Here is a 25955-nt window from a genome sequence, read left to right on the forward strand (position 1 = left end):
CCCTCAATGTGTGGCAACGTCTTGATTGGAGGGTCGAGCTCCGCGGCTGTACTTCGTCCGTACCTTCACGCTTACAAATGGCCTCGTTGAAGGAGTTGGCAGATCTTTGTGTATTGTCCCGCCCCCGAAGGTGAAGGGTGCTATTATAAACCTCCTACCGTAGTACAATTTGAGTGACTACTCGGCCAAGCTCCAGGTCTACGCCCGAAAATCTAAACCTGTTGTAAGCTTACTCTACTCAAACAGGGCGCGCGGCTGAAAGAATGACGCTGAGTAGCGAAGGCGACTTCAACTACAGGAAGTTTTCTGAATGGACTTGAGCTCTTCACCTGCCTACTGAGGCTTGAGAGGTTATGTGCTTGATAGAATCAATTGCTGAAGTCTAAGTAATACAAAAACCATTGGATCTGCTATAGAGAATACACAAGAGTACGATCTCCGGTGGTTACGAGACCACATCCAGTCCTCGCCACTTGCCCCTTGATCTCCGTTTGTCTTTTCATCTAAAGAAAACTCTCTATGCGCGCGGGTCAACCAAACTAGTACTCTGCGGTGTAGTGTGGGAAGACGGGCACATAGGCATATCCCAAGAATGCCTGGCCCAGGAATGCTGAGAAGTCAGCAGGCGGTGGGTAGGTGTACGACATTTGATGCTGGTCGTGGTCGTACAGTACTCCAGGCGGCTCATCCTCCTCCTCTTCCTTGATGTTGACCTCGTCACTCTCCTGGTCGGTCTCCATGTCTTCGTAATCTTCGGAGATCTCAGCTCCTCCAACCGCTTGTTCCAATCCCTCAGCGGCTGGAACTCGATTTGCCACATTGTCTTCGTCTTCTCCATGACCATCTATCAAGGGGCCTTTCGCCACGTCCTCGTCCACCTGTTTCAAGCGCATCTCTTCGGCGTGACCCGCATTGGTGGCCTCCCAGCTGCTGATGATGTGATGTTGGCGAAAAGCTGCGAAGAGGCGCTCCGGCAGCCTCCCCACAGTTCCGCTAGCACCCAGAGTGTACAGCAATTGCAACAGCTTAGCCTCGTTGCCACACTCGCGAACCTGATGCGCCACGCGCACGTCGTCAGCTGGCGGGCCCGGCAGCTTCTTCATGAGACTCATGAGGAATTTGATGAACTTGAGTGCGTTGTCGAAGGTATCGGGCAGCTTGTTGGTGGTAATGTGGGAGACATCGAGCTGTCGGTGAGGATGAGGGTTGTTGCAGCCAAGGTGGATTCGGAATTCCTGCAGCTTGTCCGCACGATCGACCGCTGTGATGAAGGCTCGGAAGTTGGTGAACTTGAAGTCCTCGACATTGACGAAGACGTTTTAGGCGTCGTTGACAATGTGGTCGCCCAGAACCTCGAGGTACGCTGGTCGGGTGGCTTTGCAGAGAGCAAAGGCAGCGAACTGGGAGCTGCAGAAGGAGAAATTGTGCTTCCCCTTGAACTCCTCGGTGAGGCATGCTCGGGTCGCAACGACGCAGTATTCGTGCGGGACGGAATAGCCCAAGATTTCGAGTTGCAGCTCGGTGGGCAGGCCGCCGATGTCGAATGAGGCCGGCTGCGTTGTGTTGTTCGCCATGGCGCAGGACTCGAGTAGCGGTTCTGTTGAATCTGGCACGGTGATGACTTGGGAATGGGTGTCGTCGCGGCGTTTGCAGAAGCACAACAGCGAATTCGAATTTCAGCGCGGAAGCCAGAGTCGCACTAGCGGGAAACTTTGGCTTCACCATTCACATGCCCAATTTTCACATGCAAATCACGTGTCCATGTCGAAAGCACACCACGACACCCAAACTGATCCCTGGACCAGAGCCGTATATTTTATCTCACGTCTACATTGGAGTTGTTGGAGGCCTGCGGCTGGATGGGCGACCCTCCGTGCAGTATGCCCTCGTCACAGCATCGATGAGCAGGTACAGCCACACGCAAACGAGTGGGAAGTAGGGAAGTCTTGTAGCCATCTCGGGCAATCTCATTACCTTAACATAGCCCAGCCAAAGAGCTGTCGTCTTGCGACGTCAAATCGTGCCACTTTGAATCTTCCCACCAGCTCAACGTGCCAAATGCGGCAGTTTACGCTGCATCTTGAACAGAGTCTTAAATCGTCTATGGTTGTTTGAGACTTGCCGTACTGTAAGAAGGGGATAAGGGATTACCACACCGATCCGGCTGACCCAACCTTCGCACGCCTAGGTGGTATGTCAGTAAGCTGCTAGATATTGAGAAGCAGATATCATTACCATGCAGACATAACACTGGGGCGGTAGGTTGCCTACGATAGGATTATGGTCTATTTCCTGGCCGCACTGCAGGACATCGTCAGCGTCGTCGAATTCTCGCCGTTCGTCCTTACTTACGCGACAAGCACGCCAGAACCCAGACTGAACTCGATCCTGCTTCGTAGCTGGAGTTGCCGGAACCAACAGTTGTCCATCGCGCTGAATGTTGCGCAGCCAGCGATCGTTGCTATCTCTTTTCTTCACGAGATCGTTCCAGACTTTTTCCTGATGTGTCAAACACAGACGTTCCTGTGGAGGGAAAGTCAACCCCAGTGTGGCCTTGCAGGTACAGGACACTGTAGGAACTTGTTCCCACAAGTTTTGAGCAGGCCCCATTGCGATTGTTCCGGGAAGGTTTCCCATATTGAGATGCATGATCTCGGACTGTATAGCTTGTTCACAATGTTGGCACACTCTGGTGAGGAATCCGTCGAATGGTGGGTTCGCGCGTGGCGGTGCTAGTACCGTACTGCTAGCCAACTCGACGGGCGTTTGCCAGGGCGCAACATATGGTGGTCCCAGCGCCTCGGGTGGGCCGACTCCTGGCTGTGCCCGGGGTATGGCGGGCGGAAACATGCCAGAACCTTGGCCCAATCTTCGACGATTGGCAGCCCCAGGGGCAGCTAATGCGACAGGTGCCAGTGGTACCGCAGGCAGCAATGGTGCAAGTGGTGCCGGTACTGCAGTGGGGGTAGGCTCGAGTAACAGCATGTGCTTCGAATGATCTCGGCACCTCTCGCACACTTCAAATCCGTATTGAATGCGGCCCGGGTGATGTCTGTTGCAAGGGCCTCTGTTGGCTGGCACAGGGGTGCATGGCAGTAGACCTACAATCCCAGCAGGGACAGGCAGGTGGTTCTGTCTATCGTCGCAATCCATTTTCGTAGATCTGATGTCAGGAGGGTCGGGATGTGAGAAGAGACACGTTTCCAGCAAAAAATACTACAGCACATTCATGGCCGCATCCGGCGAGGACTTGAGGCATGCAGGGCACCATGCTTTCTTTGTACAGGCCATTGTCCAGCCATCGTTCAAGACACAAAGGACCGTCCTCTGGCAGGCCTGGCCAAGGGGCCCACCGAGAATCGCAGTTAGTCAGACATTGGGGGTCGGTCGTGGGACATCAGATCTTCTGCTGCGAGAGACGTTGCTTTCCGAAAGTGCAGTATGTTCTCGCCCCGATCTTGACTTTGGGTCGGCACCTCGACAATTCGAGGTATCACTGGACGATTCAGGGTATCAGTCGATCGGACCTTGGTGAAACGTATTCTCTTCTTTATATCGAACGGTGTTCAAGTCCGTGACTCCAATACCCGCGAACCTCCCCTCAACCGTACCAACACCTTGATCTTTTGTCTTCGCTATCACCATCTCATCGGCCCAAGAGCCCGCCCAGCGTCCCGCCCCCTCCTTGCCCATGCCTGGCGGCTTCATTCTCAATCCACTTGGTCAAGAACGCCCTGCTCTTCATCTCCTCCAGATTCGTCACTTTGGTCTCCACCTGGGCCTCCGACCGATCGAAGGCGAGCAAGGTCGGGATGGAGTTGACCATGTAACGCTGAGCGATCCCAGAGAGGCCCCCGAGGTCAGGGCTGTCGCTCTCCACCTCGACGAACGAGACGCCGCCCCGGTCCTCGCCCACGCGGTCGCGCTCGATGAGTTCGCGGATGATGGGCGAGACCTGGTCGCATCCCGGGGACCAGGTCGTCATCCAAAAGGTGATCAAGGGCACGCGGCTGCTGGCAGACATGAGGATCAACGTCTGCAGCTCATCCTCGTTCCTGATCCGCGCTGGGTAGATGCGGTTCTTGGCGAGGGCGGCGGCGGAGGAGGAGAAGGGTCGAGAGGAGGAGATTTTCACGCGTGGAAGGCGGTTAGTCGCCCGGATCAGTGCATTTTTCATGGCTGATTTCAGTGATCCTTCATCAAGTCTTGCCTGATTTCAATGCATATATAGATATATATTGTTGTTGATGGTCGAAGGTGCGGTAGCTGTGCCCCTGGCTGTTTGGATGACGTTGAGAGCTTCGGGTACTGCCGCGAGCGCGTCGACCTCACCTCTTCTTCCTGAATACGATACCTCCCTTCAACACACGACATGAGGCATTCGAACGCAAGTATCATGTTCATAGTCTCCGTTTAGTTGTACAGACATCATTCTTCATCCCACAACTCTCGACGACAGCCTTCAGCAGCCCCAGAGGCTTCATAGGCCTGGCATCTCTCCTGTCTCCCATCCCATTGTCACCATGCAATACAAAGACCATCTCTCTTCTTCTCTTTCCGGCTTCTCACTGCCCCGATGTCTGGACGCTGCTCGTCATTTTCCAAGTTTGCGACGTTTCTTTGTCTCATTCAAGGTGCAGTATGCAAGACAATCAATTTCCCTTCCCGGAATCTCTTCCCTTCCCTTCTCTTTTCTGAGTTGGGTGCTCAACAACTTCTGCGTCAACACCTCTCTCGCAAACGCCCAAGCACCATGGCAACGCACCCTGGACCAGACTGTGATGATCGCATCCATCATGCGAATCGACATGCCATGCCGAATTGCTCATCTCCGGCTTCGCAACCTCCGAGTGAACGCTGGAGAAGATTGAACTGCCCCGTCGGAGCATCCCTCTACCATCCTTTCACTCATATTGTCTGCGGTGTCTGCGAAGAGGATACTGCGAACGATCCCAGAGTAGCAGCTGTACGTCAAGCTTTGACAGAGGTCACACCAGCCCGTCAGCCTCCGGCCTGGAATGCACCAGGAGGGCCAGGGCCACCTGAAGAATGGACAGGCTTTCTGTAAATTAAAAGTCAATCTCACGATGATGAAAGCTCATCGACGTCCAGGACGAGACTTTGCAGCTCATGTGCGGAGCGAGAGCGGTACGAGTATTGGTACATCGCCAATTGGTGGAGACTCTCTCCACCAAGTCTGGATGGTCTGAACAGACTTGGCGGAATGCGGCCGGCGCGAGCAATGAGATGGCCCTGGAACGGCTGCTCTTGTCGCTTGGTTGTCGATGGCGTCACCGGCGTTGGTGCAGACGGGCAATTTGACCGGCAGAGAAGATGTGGGAGGTGTGAAGGCCGTTGAAACCGAATCGCGGGCCCATTACTGACTTCATGCCAGACACCAAGTTGATGAAGCGCTTCAGCTGGTGCAGAGGAGAAACGCCAATGATGCCTGGCTACGCAGTATTGCACGGGATACCAGCGGACAGACATGCTATGCTAGCCAGCGAAGATTGCGAAGCCGAATCTCAAAGAAGTGGTCCACCTATCGAGCCTGTAGGTGCGGAGCGGAGGTCGATACAATGAGGAGAGCAGAGGTGTAGGTCTTGACGTTTGGCATTTGATCCAAATACTCCCGAAGCTGACCCGGATACGTACACAGTTTCTTCTGTATGGCCTGTGAGGGGACTGTGCATCGCGCATTTCCCGGGGGATTTCCACTCACGCCGATTCCTGCTTGGTCTCTGCCGCCTCCGAGCACTCCCCCGTCCAGGTATACGGCAGATCATTACACTACTATGATGTGGACGGGAAGGTTTACAAGGCCTTCCCTCTATCGAAGGCCGATAGGCAATGTAAGTATTGTGCCACCCGGCCTGTCGAAAGTAGGCATTTTGCTCCATCTACTAAAACTTTCCGCGAGCAGATGTCCTTGGGACGCCATGTATTGCCGCATACTGTGTGATAAAACCGTCAATCGCGGACAAGTGAACTTCAGCTTCTTGCCGACATCCTCCTGCTGGCTGCAACCGTTCCGAATCCAGGGCTACCACCTCCCTCCCGCCGAAGTCGGCTTGCAGTCGAAGCCGGGATCACATGCGAGATGCATCTCGTGAACGTATGATTCTGCTGCCACGGATCCCCCGCACTCTCAACTCCTGGCACCCGAAAGGTGAATATTCGCCAGCTGCGGGCCGACCACCAGACCCGCTCCGCGAAACTTTTTTACGTCGGCCTTGCAATCGACGGACAGCCTTCACTATCAAGCCCCTCGACTTCTTGGCCATTTCACTCGCCATCCACCATGCGCGATACACCACACGGCGGCCGTCGCTCTGCGCGCATTGGCGCTTCTGGTCATCAGGCTCAACCAAATCCGTCCGTTGTCCGACCAGAGCAAAACGGTAAGGGTTCACCGAGACTTGAGGGGGCGCAGCGCATCGTCAAGTTCTCACTTCCTGGACTCGGACCCCTCCGCACCATCTCAGGAGTAGGTGGCATTGCTAATGGCACTGCCGAGCTTCCTGGACTCGAGGCCGCCAAAATTAAGCCGAAGCCCATTCGCAAGCCACTGGGCATCAGCAAGCGGTACTGGTTTCGCAAGAAGTCCATCCGACCATCCGTCCCATCGTCCCGCAAGATGCTGGACTCGTGCAAACTGACGGAGTTTGTTCGAGTCGGTTCGGTTAGACAGCATGATCTTGACTCTTGACCTCAAAGCTGACAGTCTAATAGATTGACTTCTTCAAGTTGCCTGCGGAATTGCGCGACCACGTCTACGACCACATCGCTCAGCCCATAAGCGTTGCAAATGCGCAAGAGTATGGCCACGGTCTTGCGTCTCCCACCAACATCATCAAGCGAGTCTACGATGTGACACTACTTGGATGCAAGAAGTGGTCGAGGAAGCCGCCATATGCCCCGACGGATTACTTCCTCGAGACTCCTTTGCCGATCCAGCTCGTCTCGAGAGCTTTTGCCTCAGAATACTACGCCACCGTTCTTCGCAACGCATTCAGTGCTCCGTCGATCATTCGTACCATAGTCGCCGATTTCAATTTCGACTTCATTGTCGCATTTTTCACGAGCCTGGAGCCGTCGCAAGTCAAGAAGATCAACGACAAGCAAGTCACCGTCCTCATAAGCTTCAAGACCGAAGGCCTGGCTTTGCTTGACTTTCAAAACCTGAACCTCAGCGCTTTCAACAACATTCTGCTTGAGAATTTCTGCCCTCAAATCAATGGCGAAGACAAGTTTGCGCAAGCAGACGAGGACGAAGTCCCACTTGCGAACGAGGAAGCTGTGGACAGCACAAGTCAAGGCCCAACTCCCAACATCCGCTTCGAGTACATCCGCAGCCCAGGAATGTCGCCTCCAGAAGACGTGGACATTATCAAGAACTGGTGGCAACAGCACCCAACCGATATGTGCTTCCTCGGTCCTTTCTTTGCGCAGTGGGAGAAAGACAACCCCCACGACGAGTATTGAAGAGCTGGATGGTCGCAATCAACTCCCTCGTGCGGAAGCATTCTGCCACATGCTAAAGCTGTTTACTACCCACATCAAGACTGTTCTGGAACGAGAGGGAATGCACTGGCGATTGTTTGTTTGAAATTGCGATGCGATGCGATTCCACGGCTTTGTTTTGGATGGACAAGGTACAGGCGAGGGACACTGTTCTGCTGGATACCCATTGCACACTGATTGTTTTATTTTCTCGAACAGGTCGTATTGCTACTGTTCTGCCGGATACCCCATGCTTGCTGCTTGTGTGCTTTTGTCGACCACATTGTATTGCTAGTTAAAATGCTAGGCTTTCGCCGCATTTTTGAATGAGAAAGACTCTGGTCACATACGATTGGTTGTAGATTCCTCTTCTTCGCACAGAAAATCCTTTCAGAGACATCTAATCCAGTGTAGATCAGGCGGTTGTATCCTGCCAGGTCTACGTCTACCGTAGCCCCTTTTTGGACCAACCCAGCCATTGCTTCACGCTGATAGTATCCCAGAACATGCTTGCCAACGACACTGCTTACCCAATGCATTCTGTTCGAAGCAGGTGACCCATCTTCAACAGCAGAAATCGAGTCAACATGCTACAGTTTCGATCGACAGCATAGTCGGCCTCGCGTCCGTGGAGACAAGACAGGTCCAATTCTGCCAGACCACCAAGCCGAGCTCATACTCCATCCCTAACAAGCGAGAAGGCAAGTGCATCCTGACCCTCGATCCCATTCAAGCTACTGACGCAGCTCTTGTTGCCCGATCTACACAAGACATGAAGAAGAAGCCAGAATGCGCAGGTGGTCATCCTCAACAACAACTTCATATGCCTCCGGAACGACGCTCGAGCTATGGATTTCTTTTACCCGATACCGTGGAATCCAATCGAAGAGAAGCAACAATCGCGAACCAGCTCTCGTCAAAGGCTCACGGTTGATGATGGAAGTCTCTCTCTCCCAAAAACGGGATCGCGCCCCTCACGAAGGCGAACAGATGGACGAGCAACATAGCTCTACGAAAACGCATGAAGCATGGAAATTTTTTCGGTCCTACCATCTTTCCACTTTCCCTGGCTGTCGACAAGAGATCTCTCATGATAAGCGTAACCACTCCTCTCTGCGATCGACCTATCCACAAGCACTCAGCAGCGCAAGAGTCAGATCTCAGCGCTCTCTAGCCAGAAGTAACTCTCTCCCACCGACGACTCCCGACAACCCCCTGAGACGAAGCACATCATTGAGCACTCGAGAACGTCAGTAATCGAGCCCACTGCAAGAAAAACCTTTCCTCTCGAACTTCAAACGTCTGCATGTGCATAAGTCCCTTTTCATTACCAGAGCTACAAATCCAAGATCGTTTCTTTCCACATCGAAATATAAATACTCTGATCAACTCAACTCATTTCCAAAAACAGCAAGCAAAGCAAACAACAGGGTGGGCGTATCTCGAACATCACAACCGAAAAGCCAAAACTCAATCTCATCCCTCATCTTATCCTTCCCTCCTCCCCTCCCCTCCCCTCCCCAACCAAACGTTCGTCTAGTACGGAGTATCAGCCTTCTTGATAGCATCCCAATCCGGGCCCGCCACACCCTCCTCCCCAGCCTGATGCGCCGGATACTTCGTCCCCGCGCCCTCAGCAGTCCCGTGCGTCGCCTGTCTCACACCTGGATCCGTCTCGTGGTACCCTTCGATCTGCCTCGCGCCGTCAGTTCCACCTGCGCCGGTGGTGCCATACTTCTCCACGTTCATCGGCAGGCCCGTGTGAGGCTCGATGATGGCGCCGGCTTGGGCTTCGTTGCCCGCGAAGGTGGAGGTCTCGTGGTGTGGTGCGCCTCCCAGAGCTTTCTTGTGGAGTTTGGTGTGGCCGTCGGTGTCGGTGGCTGTTTTGGAGCTGCTGTGACCGTGGCTGTGGTCTTTGTCTTCGGATTTGCGGCCTGGGTGGAGGATTTTGTCGAGGAGGCCGCGCTTCTTCTCGCCGCCTTCTTCGGCGTGAGACTTGTTGTGCTTGTCGCTTGTGCTGTGGTGAGACTCCTTCTCGGCAGCTCTGCGTGCGGCAATGACTGCAGGGTCGTTGCTGTCAGGCTGGGCATGAGTGGTAGTGGGCTTATCATCTCTCGTAGCAGAGTAAGCGCCCTGTTAGAAGTCAGTATCTTTCACGTTCGACAGGATCGATCATGATTACTTACCGCTCCAGCGGCACCAACACCTCCCGCAACGGCAGCGTCGCGATCATAGTGAGTCTCTTCCGTTCCAGCCTTAGCAGGATCAGCTTGAACTCTTGGGTCCGCCTTGTTGGCGATATCTGAGCTGTACGGCCCAGTCGTCGTCGACTCCTTCATCTTCTCAGGCTGTGGTTGCACGCTGGGATCGACAATGTTGGCTATGTTGCTGTCATGAGGACCGACGGTCTTGGATGCTGGACCGGTATCTTTGCTTGCTTCAAATGCACCAACTCCCGCAGCACCAGCACCAGCACCACCGGCAACGGCAACGTCACGACCAAGGTGCGAATCGTTCGTCCTCTCGTTGAGTCCGGTAGGTTGTGTCGTTGGTGCACTTGCAACTTGTAGCTCGGCAGATCGAGTCGGCGCGGTGCTTGTGGACGTTGTAGTCGTGGTGGTAGTGGTTGGTTGGCTCGTAGTGGTGGTGGTTCCCAACTGCGATTCTACAGGGCGCTGGTTGTCATGCTCCCGGGTCGCAGCATAAGTACCAGCACCAGCAGCACCAAGTCCACCGACAACAGCAGCATCACGTCCATAGTGGTGCTCTGTGGGCTGCTCACTCGTGGCTGTAGCTCCTGACAATGGTTGATTGCCTGCGTAGTCCTTGCTGGAGGTAGTAGCGGGCTCTGCAACAGTTGGCTCGTCCGTCTTCTTACTCGATGAGAAACCAACAGCAGATGCAATCCCTGCGACACCAGCCGATATTCTCGATCCGATGGTCTGCTTATCCTGCGCAGTAGCTGGGGCAGACGTGGAACCAAGTCCGGTTTCTGGGTTAGCACCGGCAAGGGTCGTTGGGTTCAATCCGTGCTTGTCTTCTCCAGTCTATGCATTGTAGTCAGCGCCCATCACTATCAAGTTCAATGCTGATAATAGCTAACCTCCGTGGGAAACTCGCCGGGCAAATGAGGATCGAGTTTATTCGCAGTCTCAGTCTGGTGAGGGCCTTGAGTGTGGTGGTAGACACCTATAGCTGGGTAAGTCAAGGCTTTTTTCTATACTAGACTCTCTATATACCATCATTGTGCGACGTACTACCAACTGGATACGCACGCTCAGTGTAGGTCGCCTGCTGCACGTCGTTCGGAGCCTTATTGAGTTGCGTCACGCCAGAACCAGCGGCAACGCCTGCTGCACCGATGCCTCCAGCCAGAGCAGCATCCTGACCAAGACGAGGCTGACCTTCCAGGCTCTCTTCAGGGGCTCCGACTGGATTGATGTGAGCGCCTCTTGTACCCGTCCCAGTACCAGTATGCGGAGTGGTAGTGCTGGCAGTTCCAAAGTGGACTGGACCTTCACCGCCTGCTGCACTGGAATTGTACGCCTGCGAAGAACCCGCAAGTGGCTGAGAGCGCTCAGTGTAAGTCGCTGCAGCAACATCGCTGTCTTTTGGTTGGTTCAAGTGGCTATACGCAGCTCCACCCGCAAGTCCAGCTCCACCGGCAATGGCTGCATCACGACCCAAGTGAGATTCTCCAGCCTGTGGTACACTTGATTGCGGAGCACCCACGGGGTTGATGTGGCTACCTCCAGCAACAGATCTATCGGCCAAAGGTTGAGGGTGGTTGGAAGTGGTAGTGGTCGTCGTTGTCGTCGTTGACGATGGGATGTCGTGCTTGGGCTTATCATTCGAGTACGCAGCCGCGCCGGCTCCAGCTGCTGCAGCTCCACCGCCGACGATGGCGGCATCACGACCGAAGTCAGTACCCTGGCTGCCTCTATTACCCGGTCAGAAGATATCATAGCCACGCAGATCGTGTGCACTCACGGTATCGTGCTCTGTCCTGCCGCAGCGTTGCTTGAGCCTAGACCATGTACGTCAGCTCCATGAGCAAATGGGCCGGCCACGCCTGATTTGATGCTCAGACAGCTGGCTGTATCATCACCCCCAGTTGAGGGAGAGATCGTACCTCCGGTGATTGGGTCTGCACGTCTATCTGCGCCTACCCCAGTGCTGAGAAATCGTGAGCTGGGACCAAGGCTGCAATTGTTGCATTATTCTACCTACGCCGAAGCGCCAGTGGTTGCCTGGGTGGGATTTTGAAGGCCAGTTGAAGTTGTTCCAGTCCCTGACGGACCTGGCTCGCCGCTGCCACCGTGAACGACTGGATCGTACTTCTCCTGGCCAGGATTCCTGCGACGAATTAGCCGAGTGAGTCTACTCCCTGCAATGGCTTCGACGTACAGAATCTGCCTTGCGACAGAATGATCCTTGGTATCAGATGGTACATTACTAAGGGTTCCTGCTGCGTGTGCTGTTGTTCCATAGCCCTCCTCATCGTATTTGCCGCCTCCTGGATTGATGATCTGGCGAAGAACAGAGTGCTCATGCTTCTTCTCTTCTGGATCGGTCTGCAATTTGACGTCTGAACCTGCAATTGGTGGAGCTTCTGGACGAACAGACTGTCTCCTGTCTCCTTCTGTACTGGCGCTGGACTCGAATCTCTGCGCATCATATCTGTCCAAGACGATCAGTACTCTTCAGTCAACTCCACTCGCGTCACTCACTTGTCTCCAGACGGATTGAGCACCTGGCCCAGGATTGTGTGGTCTTTGTTGTGTGCTTCTGGGTGTGTTTCCAGCTTGTCAGGGTCACCGGGTGCGGTCGTGGCGGTGGTGCCAAATCGCTGGTCGTCGAACTGCCAGCGAGTGTCAGAGGAGTTGCTACAAAGTACGGCTTTACCAATTTCAACGCACCTTCTCGCCACCAGGATTGACCAATTGACGCATGATACTGTGCTCTTTCTTGTGTGATCCCTCTACAGGATGGAGCTGCTCAGGCTCTCGTGGTTCTCGGGCTTTGCTGGCGCTCTCTCGTCTTCTCTCGCCGGCATCACCATACAGAACTTCGTCGTCCTTCTTGGAGCCCGGTGAGAAGATCTTCTTGACCTTGTCCATCTTTGCGGTAGTCTTCAGTAATTACTTGATCTCGAACGACGATTGAATGAATAAACAAACAAATAAACAGTAGCAAGGGTATAATATGTCACTGAATCGAGGACAAATGCTGGGAGTATATAGCAATATAGTGAAGCATTCACCTACCACTGCATCAGAGCGGGGCACAGACAGGAAGCTCTGCCTCTCAAGACGTCATGGGCGCCGCACCAATTCAAGATCTGGCGCCGTGATACATGAGCGCATCGCGCCAACGTGGGCGAGGCGTCTGCTTGTGAGTGGATGAGCAGGCAAGCGCTTGGTCTGCATTGCTGCACATCGTCGCCTGACCGTCCACGGCGGACTGGTGCTGGTGATGGAGGAGGGGTCTTCTATCGCGACCGTCGTCATCGTGAGAGATCGGGGTAACGAGACTCCAAACCAGTGGACACCAGATCTTGATTAGACCCCACGGTGCGGCTGGAGGCGATTTGGCGCGGCGCATGTGCTTGAGTTGCTTGGGTCGAGTCTGGCGAGAGTCTGGATTCTGGATCGTGCTGTGGCGGCTGCTCGCTGCTCACCGTCCAAACCCGAGCGAGAAGTCAGCCACCGCCAAAACGGGTGGTATATTCATCAATGCAAATACTGGGGAATGGATATGTGTTGAAGTCCTCAGGCATGGATATCAGGTCGATCTTCTCTGCCACAATGCTGGTACTTCCTGCATATCTTCGTGTCGTTTCGTATGCCGATGACAAGCAGACTGAGAGAATGCCAACCCGTCGGTCGGCGACAGTCTGCAGGAACGGCAGCAAAAAGAAGGCCTGATGTTCAGCTTCAAGTAAGATAGCGGTGTTGTCGAGGGCTAATGCAAGGAATAGACAGGGGGGAGGACTAGCCCCCGCCGGGAACCTATCAATACCTGGGCACGCCGCCGTCGCCGCCGCCTATCACCGCCGCCGCCCGGTGTCCCTCTGTCTTCGGTTTTTTCTTCGGCCCTACTTCTGTTTCCATCATGGCGAGGAAGTGTGCCGCCCACCAGCATATCCCACTCAGCACGCCCTCACTAGTCGTCTCGGCGCATCACTCCCGCTGCGGGATAGTCTCAGTATGTAGAGAAAGATATGTGCCGTACATGTCGAGCGGAACAAAACGGCGCCTGGAGGATCCACCTTCTCCATCCGCATGGACGCCATCCGAATGCCACGCCGAGTCCGCGTGTGTCTCTCCACCGCGAACTACTCCCCCAGGCGTTTCGTCTTATACACTCCCACGCCCCTAGGAATCGCCAGGCCCGGCAGTGCTTGTGCCGACTGCTCCCTTGTGCAGTCGACAGTGTAATAATCCCGCTATACTCCCCCCTACTTCTCACTGCTCCTCCTCCTCCTCCTCTCCTCGCCTCACGTCAACTCCTCTTCTCAGACGGCCTGCCTCCGCGGTCTCCGCCCATCGTACCAATCCGACCTACCCTATCTGACGTAGCTCGTTCTTCTCTATCTACTCCTCACGGCCGAACCTCTACCAGCCCATCTGCATGGCATAGCACGTACACACACCCCTCGACTGGGTTTCGCTTCTCTTCAATCAGCAATACATTTATCAACCCCATCCTCATCGGCCATCACCACCATGGCCATCCGCGAAAAAGCAAGGGCGCTCTTCAAACCCAAATCCAGCAAATCCTCAGACAAATCCTCCTCCCTCTCCAAATCCTCCACGCAAGAGCGATGGCCCTCCAACGTCTACAAGCCCGGCGAACCCATGCCGCGGCCCAAGTACCGCATGCCACCCAAGAAGGAACACAAGGAGAAACTCGAAGCCTTCTCCTTCGCCGAGGCGTGGCGGAGGAAATCGTTCCAATCGCAATACTCGCCCATGGGGACGCGAGCGCCGAGTCGGATGGCGAGTCGGCGGAACAGCTGGCTGAGCATGGGCCGGAAGAGTTTCAGCGGGAAGAGCGCGACGGACGTTGGGCGGAGCGCGACGGACGTTGGGCGGAGCGCGAGTGTCACGAGCGGGGATACGGAGAAGAGCTCGGCGGTGCACAAGAGGGAACATCATGCGCTTCATCCGCATCATTTGGGCGCGGCGAGGCAGACGGCTTTGTCGGGCGGGAAAGTCGCGGAGCAGGAGGGGGATGACGATGTTGCGAATGGTATGTCCATGTTCATATCACCTACATTCCAGTGACAAAAGTGCGCCGAGATAATCGCTAACCTGCGCAAAACAGTCGGCCTCTCAAGAGTCCACTCGCGAGACCACGCGCATCCACCGAAAACCGCTGAAGCATCACGACCGCAGAGTAGCGCAGGCGAGAAGCGATCCGACACCCCACAAGATCAGATGAACAGCCTCTCCCAATCCCACACGATCACCGCCCACGACCACCAGCCATTCACCGAGCACGATCTCGCGCTGGCCCTGAAGAGGTCGCATTTGGCCGTGCCCACGCAGGGCTGAAAGATGGGAGGAAATCGGCAAACAAGTCGTGTACATGTTGATCATTCATAACCGGGCATTTGGAGGAGAAAAAGAGGAGTCTTTGGATCATGCATTTGCCATTCGAAAATCGGAGAAAGCGAGCAAAGGCGTTGGATATTTTGATATTTGGGAAAGAGGATTGGAGAGGAGTTCGCATCTATGCACATACTTGTAAATGTGGGACTTTGTCTGTCTATATGGGAAGAGGCGCAAGGAAAGAACCTGCGCGCACACTTTGGAGAAAGTGATAGAAACGCTGCATGCATCTGTTGAATGTACAAAGTTTCAGCCGTGCTTGGTTTCATGCGTCGCGAGAAAGCAGAGCAAGTCGGGTCGAAAGATGACGGATTGTCAACCTTCCAGATTGGGCGATTGGAACGAAAGTTGAGTGAATGTTTCGTGAGCAGATAAGACGGATCCAGTGTCTTGCAGGCTAGTTCATTGAGTTCTAGATTCTTCAATGTATATCATCATCAAAATGCCTTATCCACAAGAGACCTCCCATACTTCCCGTCTACGTCAGATCTCTCCCTCCAGGATAAAAGATTAGTACACAGCCGGCATCTGAGCCAACCTCCCACCATCCGTCAGCAAAGTCTCGCCATTCAGATACGCCCCCGCTCGACTGGCGAAATACAACACCGTCGCGGCAAAATCCTCCTCACTCCCCGTCCTCTCCGCCGGCGCTCGATCCTTCGCCATAACCCTCGCATCCTCCCACGCTCCATCCACTGCATTGAACTTGTCTAGCTTGTCCGTGGCCGATTGGGTCAATTCACTAGGATACAAGCCTGGTGCGATGACGTTGGCGCGGATGTGGAAGCCTTGCTGGGCGAATGTCGTGGCGAGCATTTTGCAGAGGTGGTTGACGGCGGCTTTGGAGGTGGAGTAGGCGAAGGAGGAGGCGAGGTAGCGGGAGAAGCCGGCTACGGAGGAGGTGATGAGGATTTGGGAGTCTTGAGCGACGTTCTTCTTATTGTTGCCGGCGTCGAGGAGAGGGAGGAAGGCAATGGCGGTGTGAAAGACGCCGGTGACGTTGGTTGAGAGGGTCTTGTTGAACTCATCCAGGGAAGGACCGCCTACGAAGTCTGCGAATTCCTGCACGCTGGGCTTGCTGCCGTCGGGCTTGGTGATGACGGTGTTGTCGTGGTGGCCGCCGATGCCTGAGTTGGCAAAGAGGAGGTTGATGTAGCCTTGTTCCTTTTGGACGTGGTCGACGACTTTCTTGAGGGAATCCTTGTTGGTGACATCGCCGACGACGGGGATGATCTTGCCGTTGATGCCAGTGGCGGCGGCGTCTTTGAGGGATTGTTCTCTGCGGCCGACGATGTACACGGCTTTGGCTCCGTTGGCGTCCAAGGCTCGTGCAGCGTAGAGTCCCAGGCCACTGCCGCCGCCGGTGATGACAGCGACGAGGCCATTGACGTTGAAGAGGTCGTTGATCTTGTTGGTTGGGGCCATGGTTGATAGGTTTGTTGAGATAGGGGAGGGAGACTTGGAGATTCAAACAAAGCAATTGAAGTATGAGGTGAGATGTTTTACCTGCCTGCACGCGAGATATATATGGAGTTTCAGATGCTAGAGCTCGCTCGAGTCTGTTTACTATGACGTGATGCTGGGGTGGTGATTTGTGGTGGAGAGCTTCATCGGGGAGTTGGCCGTTCTGTGCTTGGGAGAACCCTACTTCAGAAGGACCGCCATGGAAGGAGATATCAAACAAGCCGAATACGACTGGAGTGCGATTTCCTTGTGAAGAGGTCGAGACTGTGTGGTGTATTGCCGAATCGCCAATGATGATTATGTCGTGCAGGAGGTACAGCACAAGAGTAACTTCCACAAGGCGTACCACCAGTTCTTGCCGGCGCTGGGTGGATCCAAACTTTATTCGACATTCACCTGAAAATAGTTCCCGTCCACCTTTCACGCCAAGACACGCGTGACCTCGAATCTCCAGCATTCATTCAACTAAAGTCGCCCTCTCGAGCTCCACTTCAACTCCATCAATATCGGTTCAAATCACTACCGCCTGCAGAGCGCACAACGACGATGGCGTCTGGCAGCGTGCAGGGGCTGACGGTGTGGGTGAAGCTGCGGCAGCCGCAGAACAACGACGTCGTCTATGGAGTCGTGCAGGACCTCGTCGCGGGCTCGCATCTGGCCCTGAGAGATGGTATGGCCAGGTCAGATCGTCACATGAATGCTGAACTAAAATTTGATTAGTCTTCTTCCCGGGCTCCAACACGCGGTGGGAGCACTGGACGGTGCAGGCCACGGCCATCGAGGACATCCAAGTCGTCGACACCAACGACCCCAACTCCCTCCCCACGCCGACTCCTCCCCCTTCACACGCGCCTACACCACCGACATCCCTCCCTCTCCGAGCGACCTCCAACGGCTATGCTCCCCCTCACGCGCATCCACCTCCGCCCTCTCAAGCCCTCCCCGCCGCCGTGTCTCGAGTCGCCAGCGAGCATTCAGCTGTCCGGCACGCTTCGGCTCCCATAGAGCTGCCTACCCAAACTCCCACGCCACAGCGCGAACCCGCCAGCTTCATCGATCCTGCCATTCTCAGCTACGAGGGCACAGCGTCCCCCGTGCACAACCGGACCGCCTCGAAGCCCGCCGAAATGGACACTCCTATCAAGTCAATGCTGGCGAAAGCTGCTGCCAACTTACCAAGTCCAGGCTCGCCGTTCATCGGAGATGTTACTAAGAACAACGTCACGCAGAAAATGGCTGTCGCCAAACAGCAACCTCCACCTCGAGCACCAGTATTTACGGCACCGAAGCCAGCTGAGAATGCGGTTCAAGAGGATACTCCAGACGGTGCTCAGAACGAAGCAGGATCGAAGAAGAAGGTCAGGCGAGGTCAGAAGACTAAGAAGCAGGCGACACTGTCGGCAGAAAACGCAGATCCTCCTCCAGTCATGAACTCGGAGGTGTCGAGGAATGGCAATGACATGAATGGATCCGTGAAGAGAGGCAAAGGTTGGCGTAGCACTCCGCTCTTGCAGCCTACTCCACAGGCTGCCACTCCTCAAGACAAGCATGGCCGGAACAAGAGCAGGCGGAAACAGAAGGAAGAGATCGATCAGATGGGTGACACCACCGACATCCAGGAGATGGGAGACTTTGACTTTGAAGGCGAGCTGAAGAAGTTTGACAAGAAGCAAGTCTTTGACGAGATCAGGCAAGGAGATACGACCGCCGATGAAGATCGCCTCGTCAGTCACAACAAGGCCGCTCGACCTGGCACGTACGGGGGTAAGAACCTGCATCCCACGGAGCCTGTCTTGTCGCCCAAGATCCAGCCAGTCTACAACAGCAACGAGTTGGACAGCTCAAGCGACGCCGACACGGAGTTGAACATGGCCAACGGACGATCATCCTCCAAGCACTCAGTCTCTCGGACCGTCTATCCAAAGACGAAGCCAAGCAGACAGAACAGCAGCCAGGTGGACCCCAAGCCACATCCTCTTTCGGCATCAATCTCCTCTGAGACGAAAAACCTCAATCCATCTACAACATCACTCGTTAACAGAGCAAAAGCTGCATCATTGGCAGCATCGTCACCACGGCCAGACCGCGCCAGCTCGCCACAGTCTGGAGTCTCCAACTCGAGAGGAGCGGACCACGCAAATGACACATCGACAATACTCGAACCACATCTTGCTATCCATCCTCTTCTGACGCCCTGCCCTACGTTGCTGCCCAAAGCGCTGGAAAGTCTCGAAGCAGCGGCAGTCTCAGCATTCGGTGTGAGTTACGACGCCATCACTGAAAGCGCAGCTCGATGCATCGCTGAGGCTGCTCTGCAACTATCCGAAACTCATGGCGGAGCTCGACGTCCATCAAGGACCAACACTCTCCGAGGAAGTATGTCAGCAAGCATGACTCTCAACAGCCCGAGCGAACCCGCCACCATCGTCGTACTTGCAGGAAATCACGAGACTGGCGCAAGAGCTCTCGCTGCAGCACGCCAGCTTCTGGGCAGAGGAGTCAAGATCATCGCCGCAGAAAGCCTGTACGAGAACGCCGAGACACAAGATCCTCTTGCGAAGATCCAATCTGCCATTCTTCGAAGAATGAACCGCGGCGGTGCTAAGATCAAGCGTGGTCTCTGGCGCAAAGCCTCCTCCCACATTAAGAATCTTTCTGGTCCTCCCGCTGTCATCATCGACGCCCTCCTCGCAGGCTCTACGTACGACTCCCTCCTCACCTCAAACGCCTCCCACAATGCCTCAGTCCAGCAAGAAACCCGCGAGATGATCGACTGGGCAAATCGCAGCCGTGCCCCTGTCCTCTCCGTCGGCTGTCCCTCGGGCGTGTCAGGCGTTGATGGATCGTCCACCATCGTCGAAGCCGAGCCCCTCGCCGTCCGCCCTGAAAAGGTCCTCTCCCTTGGCGCGCCGATGCAAGGTCTCCTGAAAGCGATGGAGAACGGCGAAAAGCTCGACATCTCCCTCGCCGACATTGGGATCAACTTAGCACTGAAGAGCGACGAGGCAGTGGCGTTTGGAGGGCCCTGGGTGGTGGATTTGAAGTATGTGGAGGATGGGGATGCGTCGACGGTTGTTTAGGGATCGGACAGAGGAGAGGAGGGGAGAGGAAATTGGTCCTGCATATTGGATTGGGTCTACTGCTCGTTTTTTGCATCAAAAAAGATACCCTGAAGCGTTTTTTGGTTTTTGGACGAGAGGAGAGGAGAAAAAGTCTTTGGACGTGATGATCGTTATTAGCGCTGTATCAACATGAAATCGTTTTGGATCATATCAAAACTACCACATTTCTCTACAATCAACGCACGTTCCAGTCGTACTTGTCAAACCCATCGCCAGTCTGCACATCTCCATCAATCATCCTCACTCTCATCCCCACTCATCCACCCCTCCTCATACTCATCCGCCAAAGCCGCCAACCCATCACACAGCGCTTCACGATCCTCCACGCCGACAATCCGTCTCGCGAACCCCTCCAACCCCCTCACACGCTCCGCGATCGCGGTGGATGTTGATAGTGAGGCGTCGACGGCGAGTTTCGAGGGTCGGCTGGGGAATCTGAAGATCGTGGGGTAGGAGCTGAGGTTGGGGAAGAGGAGGGAGGATTGGTGGAGGGAGATGCGGGGGTCGGTGGCGGAGAAGCGGTCGTGGAGGCGGGTGTGGGCGGTTTGGAGCTGGGTGGTGGTTTTCCAGGGGCCGCGGAGGGAGGAGATTTTGCTGAAGGTGTGGGGGCGGGATGGGGTGCGGTTTCTGTTGATGAGGGTGTTGGAGGGGACGAGTTGGGGGAAGAGGTCGACGGCGAGGTTGTCGTCGGGTTCTTCGTCCTCATATTCGTCTTCGTGGAGGTGGCCGTTCGTCATTCGCGAGTCTGAATGTCCGTTCGGTTGTGAGCTCTCCTCCAGACTCATGGGATCTTTGATGGAGAGGGTACAAGCAGCGATTCGCCGCATGCCGTCACCATTCAGGGTCGACTCGAGGGCATCGAATGTGGCACGGGAGGGTTGGTCACCGCGAAGTCGTGTTGGAAGAGTGACCGTCTCCATGGCTGCGGCGGCCAGCGCTGATGTGTGCCATTTGCTGGAACCGTCTAGAGAGACGTATGGTGGGAGTGATGAGGGTGTGCTGGCCAAAGGTATATGCATGCTGGCGGATGGATCGATCACCAAAATCGATTGCGCGACATTCGCCAGCTGCAATGCTTGTCGCTCTCGTGCACTTCGTTGCGCATCTTGCAGACCAAACACCCACCGACATCCTTTCCCAAGCTCATCCCCTATCCTCTCGAGATACTTGGACGCGAATCCACCCCAAGCATCATCAATTCCTGCCAGCACCTGGATGCCTTGTAGCTGATCACACTCCTCAAGACATGGCCTCAAGTCGCGGTCGAGAAGGTCATGCTCTCTATCCAAATTCGCGAAAAGCTCCTCACCTTTCTGCCATTGCTCGAAGGGCATCAACGAGCTATTCAGCTCATACTCGTTGAGCTGTACGATACTCCGTGGATGATAGAAGATGTGATTGTAGTCCGACCAGAAGCGGACAGTATCTGTAGTTAGTGTTGGAGGATCCACTCCACGATCAAGAGCTTGCTGGTACGGGCTGGGAGGGATTGGAGACAGTTGGAGTGGAATCGTACTGCCGCTCCACGGACCTTGCGAAGGAGGATGCTCTTGTTGCTCGAGCTGATACAGGGCATTTTCTCTTCGAAGTGTGCCGAATGCACCTTTCAAGTCGTAGATCAATGTTCTTGGGGTGTATGTCTCTGCACCATCCGCACCAATCCCAGGCCGGAAGGAAATGTCATGGTTCACGGGAAACTCTTCTTCTCCAGAATACGTGAAGTAGGATTCCTACAAGACGGTTAGTCGCTGGGTCTGATTCGGTTTATGTCGAGGTCGATTACTTGCCTTACCTGCGTGTTCCAGTAGTGGGTGCCTATGTAGTTGGCTTGCTGCCCGAACTGCAATGTCACAACCTCGTGCATCTTCACGTTACTGCCTCATTCTTGGTGTGAGACGAATTGTAGAGACGGGAGAGATTCGTGTTGGCCGCATTAAGCTCAAGCTAGCGGCGGGAGCGGCCGTGTGGGGATGACGATCATCCCGACTTCACGAGGAACTACGATCGACATCGCACACACACCCCCCAGCTACTGCACACTCCGACGCGCAAGACCCGAGTCTCCCAAACACAAGGAACGATCAGAAAGAAGTGCCGCGACGCATGCAGTTGGGACAAGCACATCTCCAAGCGAGGCGCGGCACGTGGGAGTGACCTCGACGACGCCAGCACCCTCGACTGCCAAACACCTTCCGACCCAGCGACACCTTCCTCGACATCTCCACGCTCTTCCCTCCCATCCTCCACCGCCATCTCCACCGCCACCATGGCGACTGCCACCGTCGTCCGCCCATCGCAGGCTTTGCGCACTCGCCGCGACGCTCCTCGACCCGCCCTCCCCACCAAGCGAGCATCGGCCATGGACGCCAGCGAGCCCGCCGGCAAGAGGCGCAGGCTGGACGAGCCATACGTCCGCACCAAGGACTACATCCTGCGCAAGTTCGCGGGCAAGCCGCCGTCCCTCACCGTCTATCTCCACCCCAACTACTTCCGGTTCGATGGCCAGGAGGGCAGTTTCACCTACGATGGACCCATGGTCTCCTTCCTCAAGAGCCTGCGCAACCAAGAGGTCCCCGCCGACATGGTCGAGGCCCTGCTCGCCGGCAACGTCCCCTTCTACGACGGCTGTCTCATCGTCGAGATCCACAACCACCGCTCCGCAAACGGCAACAACAAGGGCAAGCATGACTCGGGAGCCGGCGACCAGGTCAAGTTCTCCATGCACAACTACAACAACTATGTCACGCCCTCAGGACTGACGCCTTTCCCCAAGAAGGCCAAGGAGAGCGAACTGCCGGACAAGTCTCAGGCTGCTGAGGCCGTCAAGAGCGAAGAGGGCGGCGAAGACAAGGCCAAGGCCAAGGACGAGGATGGCCCTCACATTTCTACCCTGGTCATGTTCCCTACTCCACTATCTCAACACAAAGAGATGATGTTGCTGGCCAACACACCGGCGTCGGAACTCCGCAGCAAGAAAAAGGTTGCAGACGGATCTACCACACCGCAGGTATCGGTAGCGGCCTCCCAGGAGAACAAGATGGCCCTCGAGGAGCAGGACTACTATCAGTTCCAAGCAGACGTATTGCTCGCCACTGAGCCGCCGCTGTATCTGGAACCTGTCAAGAATCCGCAGGAGGCGCAGAAAGTCCTCGACATGCTCAAGCATCCTCTACACAGCAATCCGCCTCCATCGCCAAAGACTCGCAAGCGGACCACTGCAGAGCTGGCCGCAGACGATGCACAGGCTGCCGAAGCGGAACGCAGAATGCTCATCATGGACGAGCGAAAGGCGACCGCCCCTGGAGCTGCCGACAGCGCTGGAAACTCACAAGCTCTCGGCCTCAACAGGTTTAAGACGCTGCAGATGGTCCGCGAGAAGCTTGATGAGGCCGAACGGCAGAAGAAGGAAGAGCAAGAGCAAGCTCAAGCTCAACGCAAGCAAGAAGAAGCCGCCGCTAATGCTGCCCAAGCACAGAAACAGGCCCAGCAGGAACAGCAGCGCAAACTCATGAACCAGCGTCAGCATTTCGCCCGCCAGCAGCACGAGCAAATGCGGGCGCAGCAAATGCAGCAAGCCGCCGCGCTCATGGCCCAGAACCAGTCTCACCCTCAGCAGAACGGCATGGCGAATCAGCAGCAAAACAACTTCCAGCACCCAACTTCGATGTCGCAGTCCAGCCCCGTCGTCCGACAACAGACGCCGATGATGAACTCATCACCCATGGTCGCTCAGAATGGGTTTCCCATGGCTGCCACCTCCAGCCAACAAGCCGGCAGTCCCCCGCGACCAACCTCGGCGGCTATGCCAAACCCCAATGTCGCCATGGCCCGACAAGCCAGTCAGCAGGCACACGCGAGTCGCAATGCCACACCGCAAATGGCACAAGGCACTCCCAACATGACCGCCATGCCTAACAGGCAGATGAACCAGACGCCGCGCATACCTCATGGAAGCCCCGCGCCTGGCACACCGGCAACCTCCAACATGAACATGGCCTCGATGCCCATGCCAACGCCTGGCCAGACCGCCATGACACCAGAGCAGTTCGCTATGCTGCAGGCTCGACAACAACAAATGGCAAATCAAGTCGGAGGCATGAACGCCGGCTCGCCAGGCCAGAACCAGGTCAACATGACGCCAGAGCAGATCCAGCAGATCCAGCAGCAGCAGCACCGAACCCGTCAACAGCAGATAATGGTTGCGCGTGCTCAAGCTGTTGCTCAGCAAGCGCAACAAAACGGCAGCAACCCTCAAGCGCAACAGGCTCTTGCACAGCGGGCTTACTTGCTTCAGCAGCAACAACAGCAACAAGCGATGCAACAGCGGATGTTACAAGCTCAGGGGAACAACGCGGGTCAAGCTGGCAGTCCGCATCCTGGAAGCATGCATGCCACTCCGCAGATGGGGCATGCTCACCCTCAGCAAGGTCAAGGGCAGGCTGGGGACACGAATCAAGGGCAGCAATTGACGCCTCAGCAGCAGGCTCAAAGACAGCAACAACAGCAGGCGCAGCTGAGACAGGCGCAGCACGCTCTGCAAGGGCTTGTGCAGCAGTACAATGGCTTGCAGAATATCCCACAACAAGTGGTGAGCAGCTTGCCTCCGCCCATGCAGATGGTCGTCCAAAGACAAAGGCAGCAACAGCAGCAGACGGCTCGTGCGCGCCAGATGGCCATGCAGGCACAACAGGCACAGAATGCGGGTCAGGCCGTTGCAGGGACGACTTCGACGCCCGATCCTGAATACATGCAGACACTGCGAAACCACCAGACGATGCTCGCACAGCAACAGCAAGGAGGGCAGATGAACGGCATGAGCATGACGCATAACATGAACTTTGCAAATATGGGGAATCAGCAGTTCCAGGGCGGAGGTGATAGTCTGTCGCAGCAATTCCAGGCGATGCACGCGGCGTTGAACCGAGGCCAGCAGGGCGGTGGTGGAATGGGGCAATAGTATGCCCTTGCACGGCCGTCGAGGATGACACCGACGATAATGTACAGTTGTTGAACTTGACGCAGCGCGAGTTGATCGATTAATAAAGATGTTGGGTATCACTCGAAATGCTAGAATATGTGACCTTCATCTCGCACTACTGCTCACACTCGTACTGGCGCCTACAAATCGTCTCATGCCAACATCTTTCGCACTTTTCCCTTTCTTCTTGGACTGCGCTTCAAGTGGGTGCGCCTTCTCCCACTGTTCGTCTTCTTTGTATGCATCGATCGCCGCCTCGAGATTCCAATCCGCGTTCTTAAGATATAACATCGCAACATCATATCTAAACGAGGGGGGAACACTTCGTCAGTCAAAAACCACCATACATCCTCACAGAACAGAAATAGTTTCAAGACTTACTCAGCAACCTTCGTCGCCACCTGAAACCTCCTCAGCTTCCTCTTCCTCGCGTCCTCCTCTTCGCCCTCGACGGGTTCCGGGGAGAGGGACACGCCGCCTTTGTAGAATTCCCCGGGGATGAGGACGGTTTTGCGGCCTTGGAGGAGGAGGTCGGCGTAGAGGTTGTTGGCTTTGCGGAGGGCGGGGAGGGGCACGGAGTAGGCGAGGGAGAGGGAGGGGAGGGAGTCGGCGGGTTGGAGGAAGTGCAGGACGTCTTCGGCGGGTTGGAATTTCTCTCGTGGGGCGTGGAGGGGTGCGTGGGTGGAGTAGGCGGGGAGTTCGTCGTCGTCGTTTTGGGGATGGTGGTGGTTCGGTGGCGAGCGTTGTTGATGATGGTTCTCCAGTGATGAATATGCCGGGGGGTCTTTCAATCCTTGCGGGAGTAATGAGGGTTCCGTGGTGATTTGGCAATAAGGACAGTATGTTTCGTAGCGTTTATTTTGGTTGAGACATCTTGAACATATCGATCGTCCGCAGCAGCCTAGATATCGTCCGGGGAGGGGGGCTTTTTCTGATGCTGGGTCTTGTGGGGAGCCGAAGGAGGAGGCGCACGTTGCGCAGGCGTTCGTCATTTTTAACAAGATTCTATTGTGGTGCGTGACTTTGATGATTGTGTAGGATAATCTTGGGCATAGTTAATATTGAGATGTTGTCGACGACGATGACGACGTTGACGTGCGGTATCGATAGCTCGCCGAGCCGATTTGCCACCCGTGCCACGCTACTTCAGCCCTGACCTGAGTGAGCGCGCAAGACAATCTCGAACCACTCGTCACGGCACTCATCTTGCTACCCACCTCCTTCCCTCTCGTTCCTTCTCGATTCACACTCCCTCTTGCCATTCGACGTCGC

The 25955-nt window shown here is 55.3% G+C and overlaps 12 protein-coding genes across 12 annotated transcripts; 4 read left to right on the forward strand and 8 right to left on the reverse strand.

The window, feature by feature from the left end:
• Window positions 1-539: 539 nt before the first annotated feature.
• Window positions 540-1574, reverse strand: M409DRAFT_28532 (uncharacterized protein; the record flags this gene model as incomplete). Its single annotated transcript, XM_033809081.1, has 2 exons — window positions 540-1298; window positions 1353-1574. 2 exons carry the CDS (start codon window positions 1572-1574, stop codon window positions 540-542), a joined length of 981 nt encoding a protein of 326 aa, XP_033661813.1.
• A 472-nt stretch (window positions 1575-2046) lies between these two features.
• On the reverse strand, window positions 2047-3153 carry M409DRAFT_59454 (uncharacterized protein; the record flags this gene model as incomplete). The annotated part of the gene is made up of 3 exons (XM_033814197.1): window positions 2047-2184; window positions 2236-2301; window positions 2353-3153. 3 exons carry the CDS (start codon window positions 3151-3153, stop codon window positions 2047-2049), a joined length of 1005 nt encoding a protein of 334 aa, XP_033661814.1.
• A 493-nt stretch (window positions 3154-3646) lies between these two features.
• On the reverse strand, window positions 3647-4177 carry M409DRAFT_28533 (uncharacterized protein; the record flags this gene model as incomplete). The annotated part of the gene is made up of 1 exon (XM_033809082.1): window positions 3647-4177. One exon carries the CDS (start codon window positions 4175-4177, stop codon window positions 3647-3649), a length of 531 nt encoding a protein of 176 aa, XP_033661815.1.
• A 905-nt stretch (window positions 4178-5082) lies between these two features.
• On the reverse strand, window positions 5083-5490 carry M409DRAFT_59456 (uncharacterized protein; the record flags this gene model as incomplete). Its single annotated transcript, XM_033814198.1, has 1 exon — window positions 5083-5490. One exon carries the CDS (start codon window positions 5488-5490, stop codon window positions 5083-5085), a length of 408 nt encoding a protein of 135 aa, XP_033661816.1.
• Window positions 5491-6301: 811 nt separating this feature from the next.
• M409DRAFT_59457 (uncharacterized protein) lies at window positions 6302-7485 on the forward strand (the record flags this gene model as incomplete). Its single annotated transcript, XM_033814199.1, has 2 exons — window positions 6302-6682; window positions 6733-7485. 2 exons carry the CDS (start codon window positions 6302-6304, stop codon window positions 7483-7485), a joined length of 1134 nt encoding a protein of 377 aa, XP_033661817.1.
• Window positions 7486-9039: 1554 nt separating this feature from the next.
• Window positions 9040-12623, reverse strand: M409DRAFT_59458 (uncharacterized protein; the record flags this gene model as incomplete). The annotated part of the gene is made up of 9 exons (XM_033814200.1): window positions 9040-9636; window positions 9690-10550; window positions 10607-10692; window positions 10743-11443; window positions 11494-11662; window positions 11804-11859; window positions 11911-12183; window positions 12234-12364; window positions 12423-12623. 9 exons carry the CDS (start codon window positions 12621-12623, stop codon window positions 9040-9042), a joined length of 3075 nt encoding a protein of 1024 aa, XP_033661818.1.
• Window positions 12624-14231: 1608 nt separating this feature from the next.
• Window positions 14232-15062, forward strand: M409DRAFT_28536 (uncharacterized protein; the record flags this gene model as incomplete). Its single annotated transcript, XM_033809083.1, has 2 exons — window positions 14232-14757; window positions 14833-15062. The coding sequence occupies 2 exons, from the start codon at window positions 14232-14234 to the stop codon at window positions 15060-15062; spliced, it is 756 nt and encodes a 251-aa protein (XP_033661819.1).
• Window positions 15063-15629: 567 nt separating this feature from the next.
• M409DRAFT_70020 (uncharacterized protein) lies at window positions 15630-16544 on the reverse strand (the record flags this gene model as incomplete). Its single annotated transcript, XM_033818538.1, has 1 exon — window positions 15630-16544. One exon carries the CDS (start codon window positions 16542-16544, stop codon window positions 15630-15632), a length of 915 nt encoding a protein of 304 aa, XP_033661820.1.
• A 585-nt stretch (window positions 16545-17129) lies between these two features.
• M409DRAFT_59460 (uncharacterized protein) lies at window positions 17130-19663 on the forward strand (the record flags this gene model as incomplete). Its single annotated transcript, XM_033814201.1, has 2 exons — window positions 17130-17253; window positions 17304-19663. The coding sequence occupies 2 exons, from the start codon at window positions 17130-17132 to the stop codon at window positions 19661-19663; spliced, it is 2484 nt and encodes an 827-aa protein (XP_033661821.1).
• Window positions 19664-19935: 272 nt separating this feature from the next.
• On the reverse strand, window positions 19936-21569 carry M409DRAFT_28539 (uncharacterized protein; the record flags this gene model as incomplete). The annotated part of the gene is made up of 2 exons (XM_033809084.1): window positions 19936-21435; window positions 21498-21569. The coding sequence occupies 2 exons, from the start codon at window positions 21567-21569 to the stop codon at window positions 19936-19938; spliced, it is 1572 nt and encodes a 523-aa protein (XP_033661822.1).
• A 402-nt stretch (window positions 21570-21971) lies between these two features.
• M409DRAFT_59462 (uncharacterized protein) lies at window positions 21972-24662 on the forward strand (the record flags this gene model as incomplete). Its single annotated transcript, XM_033814202.1, has 1 exon — window positions 21972-24662. The coding sequence occupies one exon, from the start codon at window positions 21972-21974 to the stop codon at window positions 24660-24662; it is 2691 nt and encodes an 896-aa protein (XP_033661823.1).
• A 126-nt stretch (window positions 24663-24788) lies between these two features.
• M409DRAFT_28541 (uncharacterized protein) lies at window positions 24789-25675 on the reverse strand (the record flags this gene model as incomplete). Its single annotated transcript, XM_033809085.1, has 2 exons — window positions 24789-24987; window positions 25065-25675. 2 exons carry the CDS (start codon window positions 25673-25675, stop codon window positions 24789-24791), a joined length of 810 nt encoding a protein of 269 aa, XP_033661824.1.
• Window positions 25676-25955: the final 280 nt, after the last annotated feature.

The sequence above is a fragment of the Zasmidium cellare genome (genome assembly GCF_010093935.1).
Source record: "Zasmidium cellare ATCC 36951 unplaced genomic scaffold M409scaffold_44, whole genome shotgun sequence".
In the NCBI taxonomy this organism is placed as follows: domain Eukaryota; kingdom Fungi; phylum Ascomycota; class Dothideomycetes; order Mycosphaerellales; family Mycosphaerellaceae; genus Zasmidium; species Zasmidium cellare.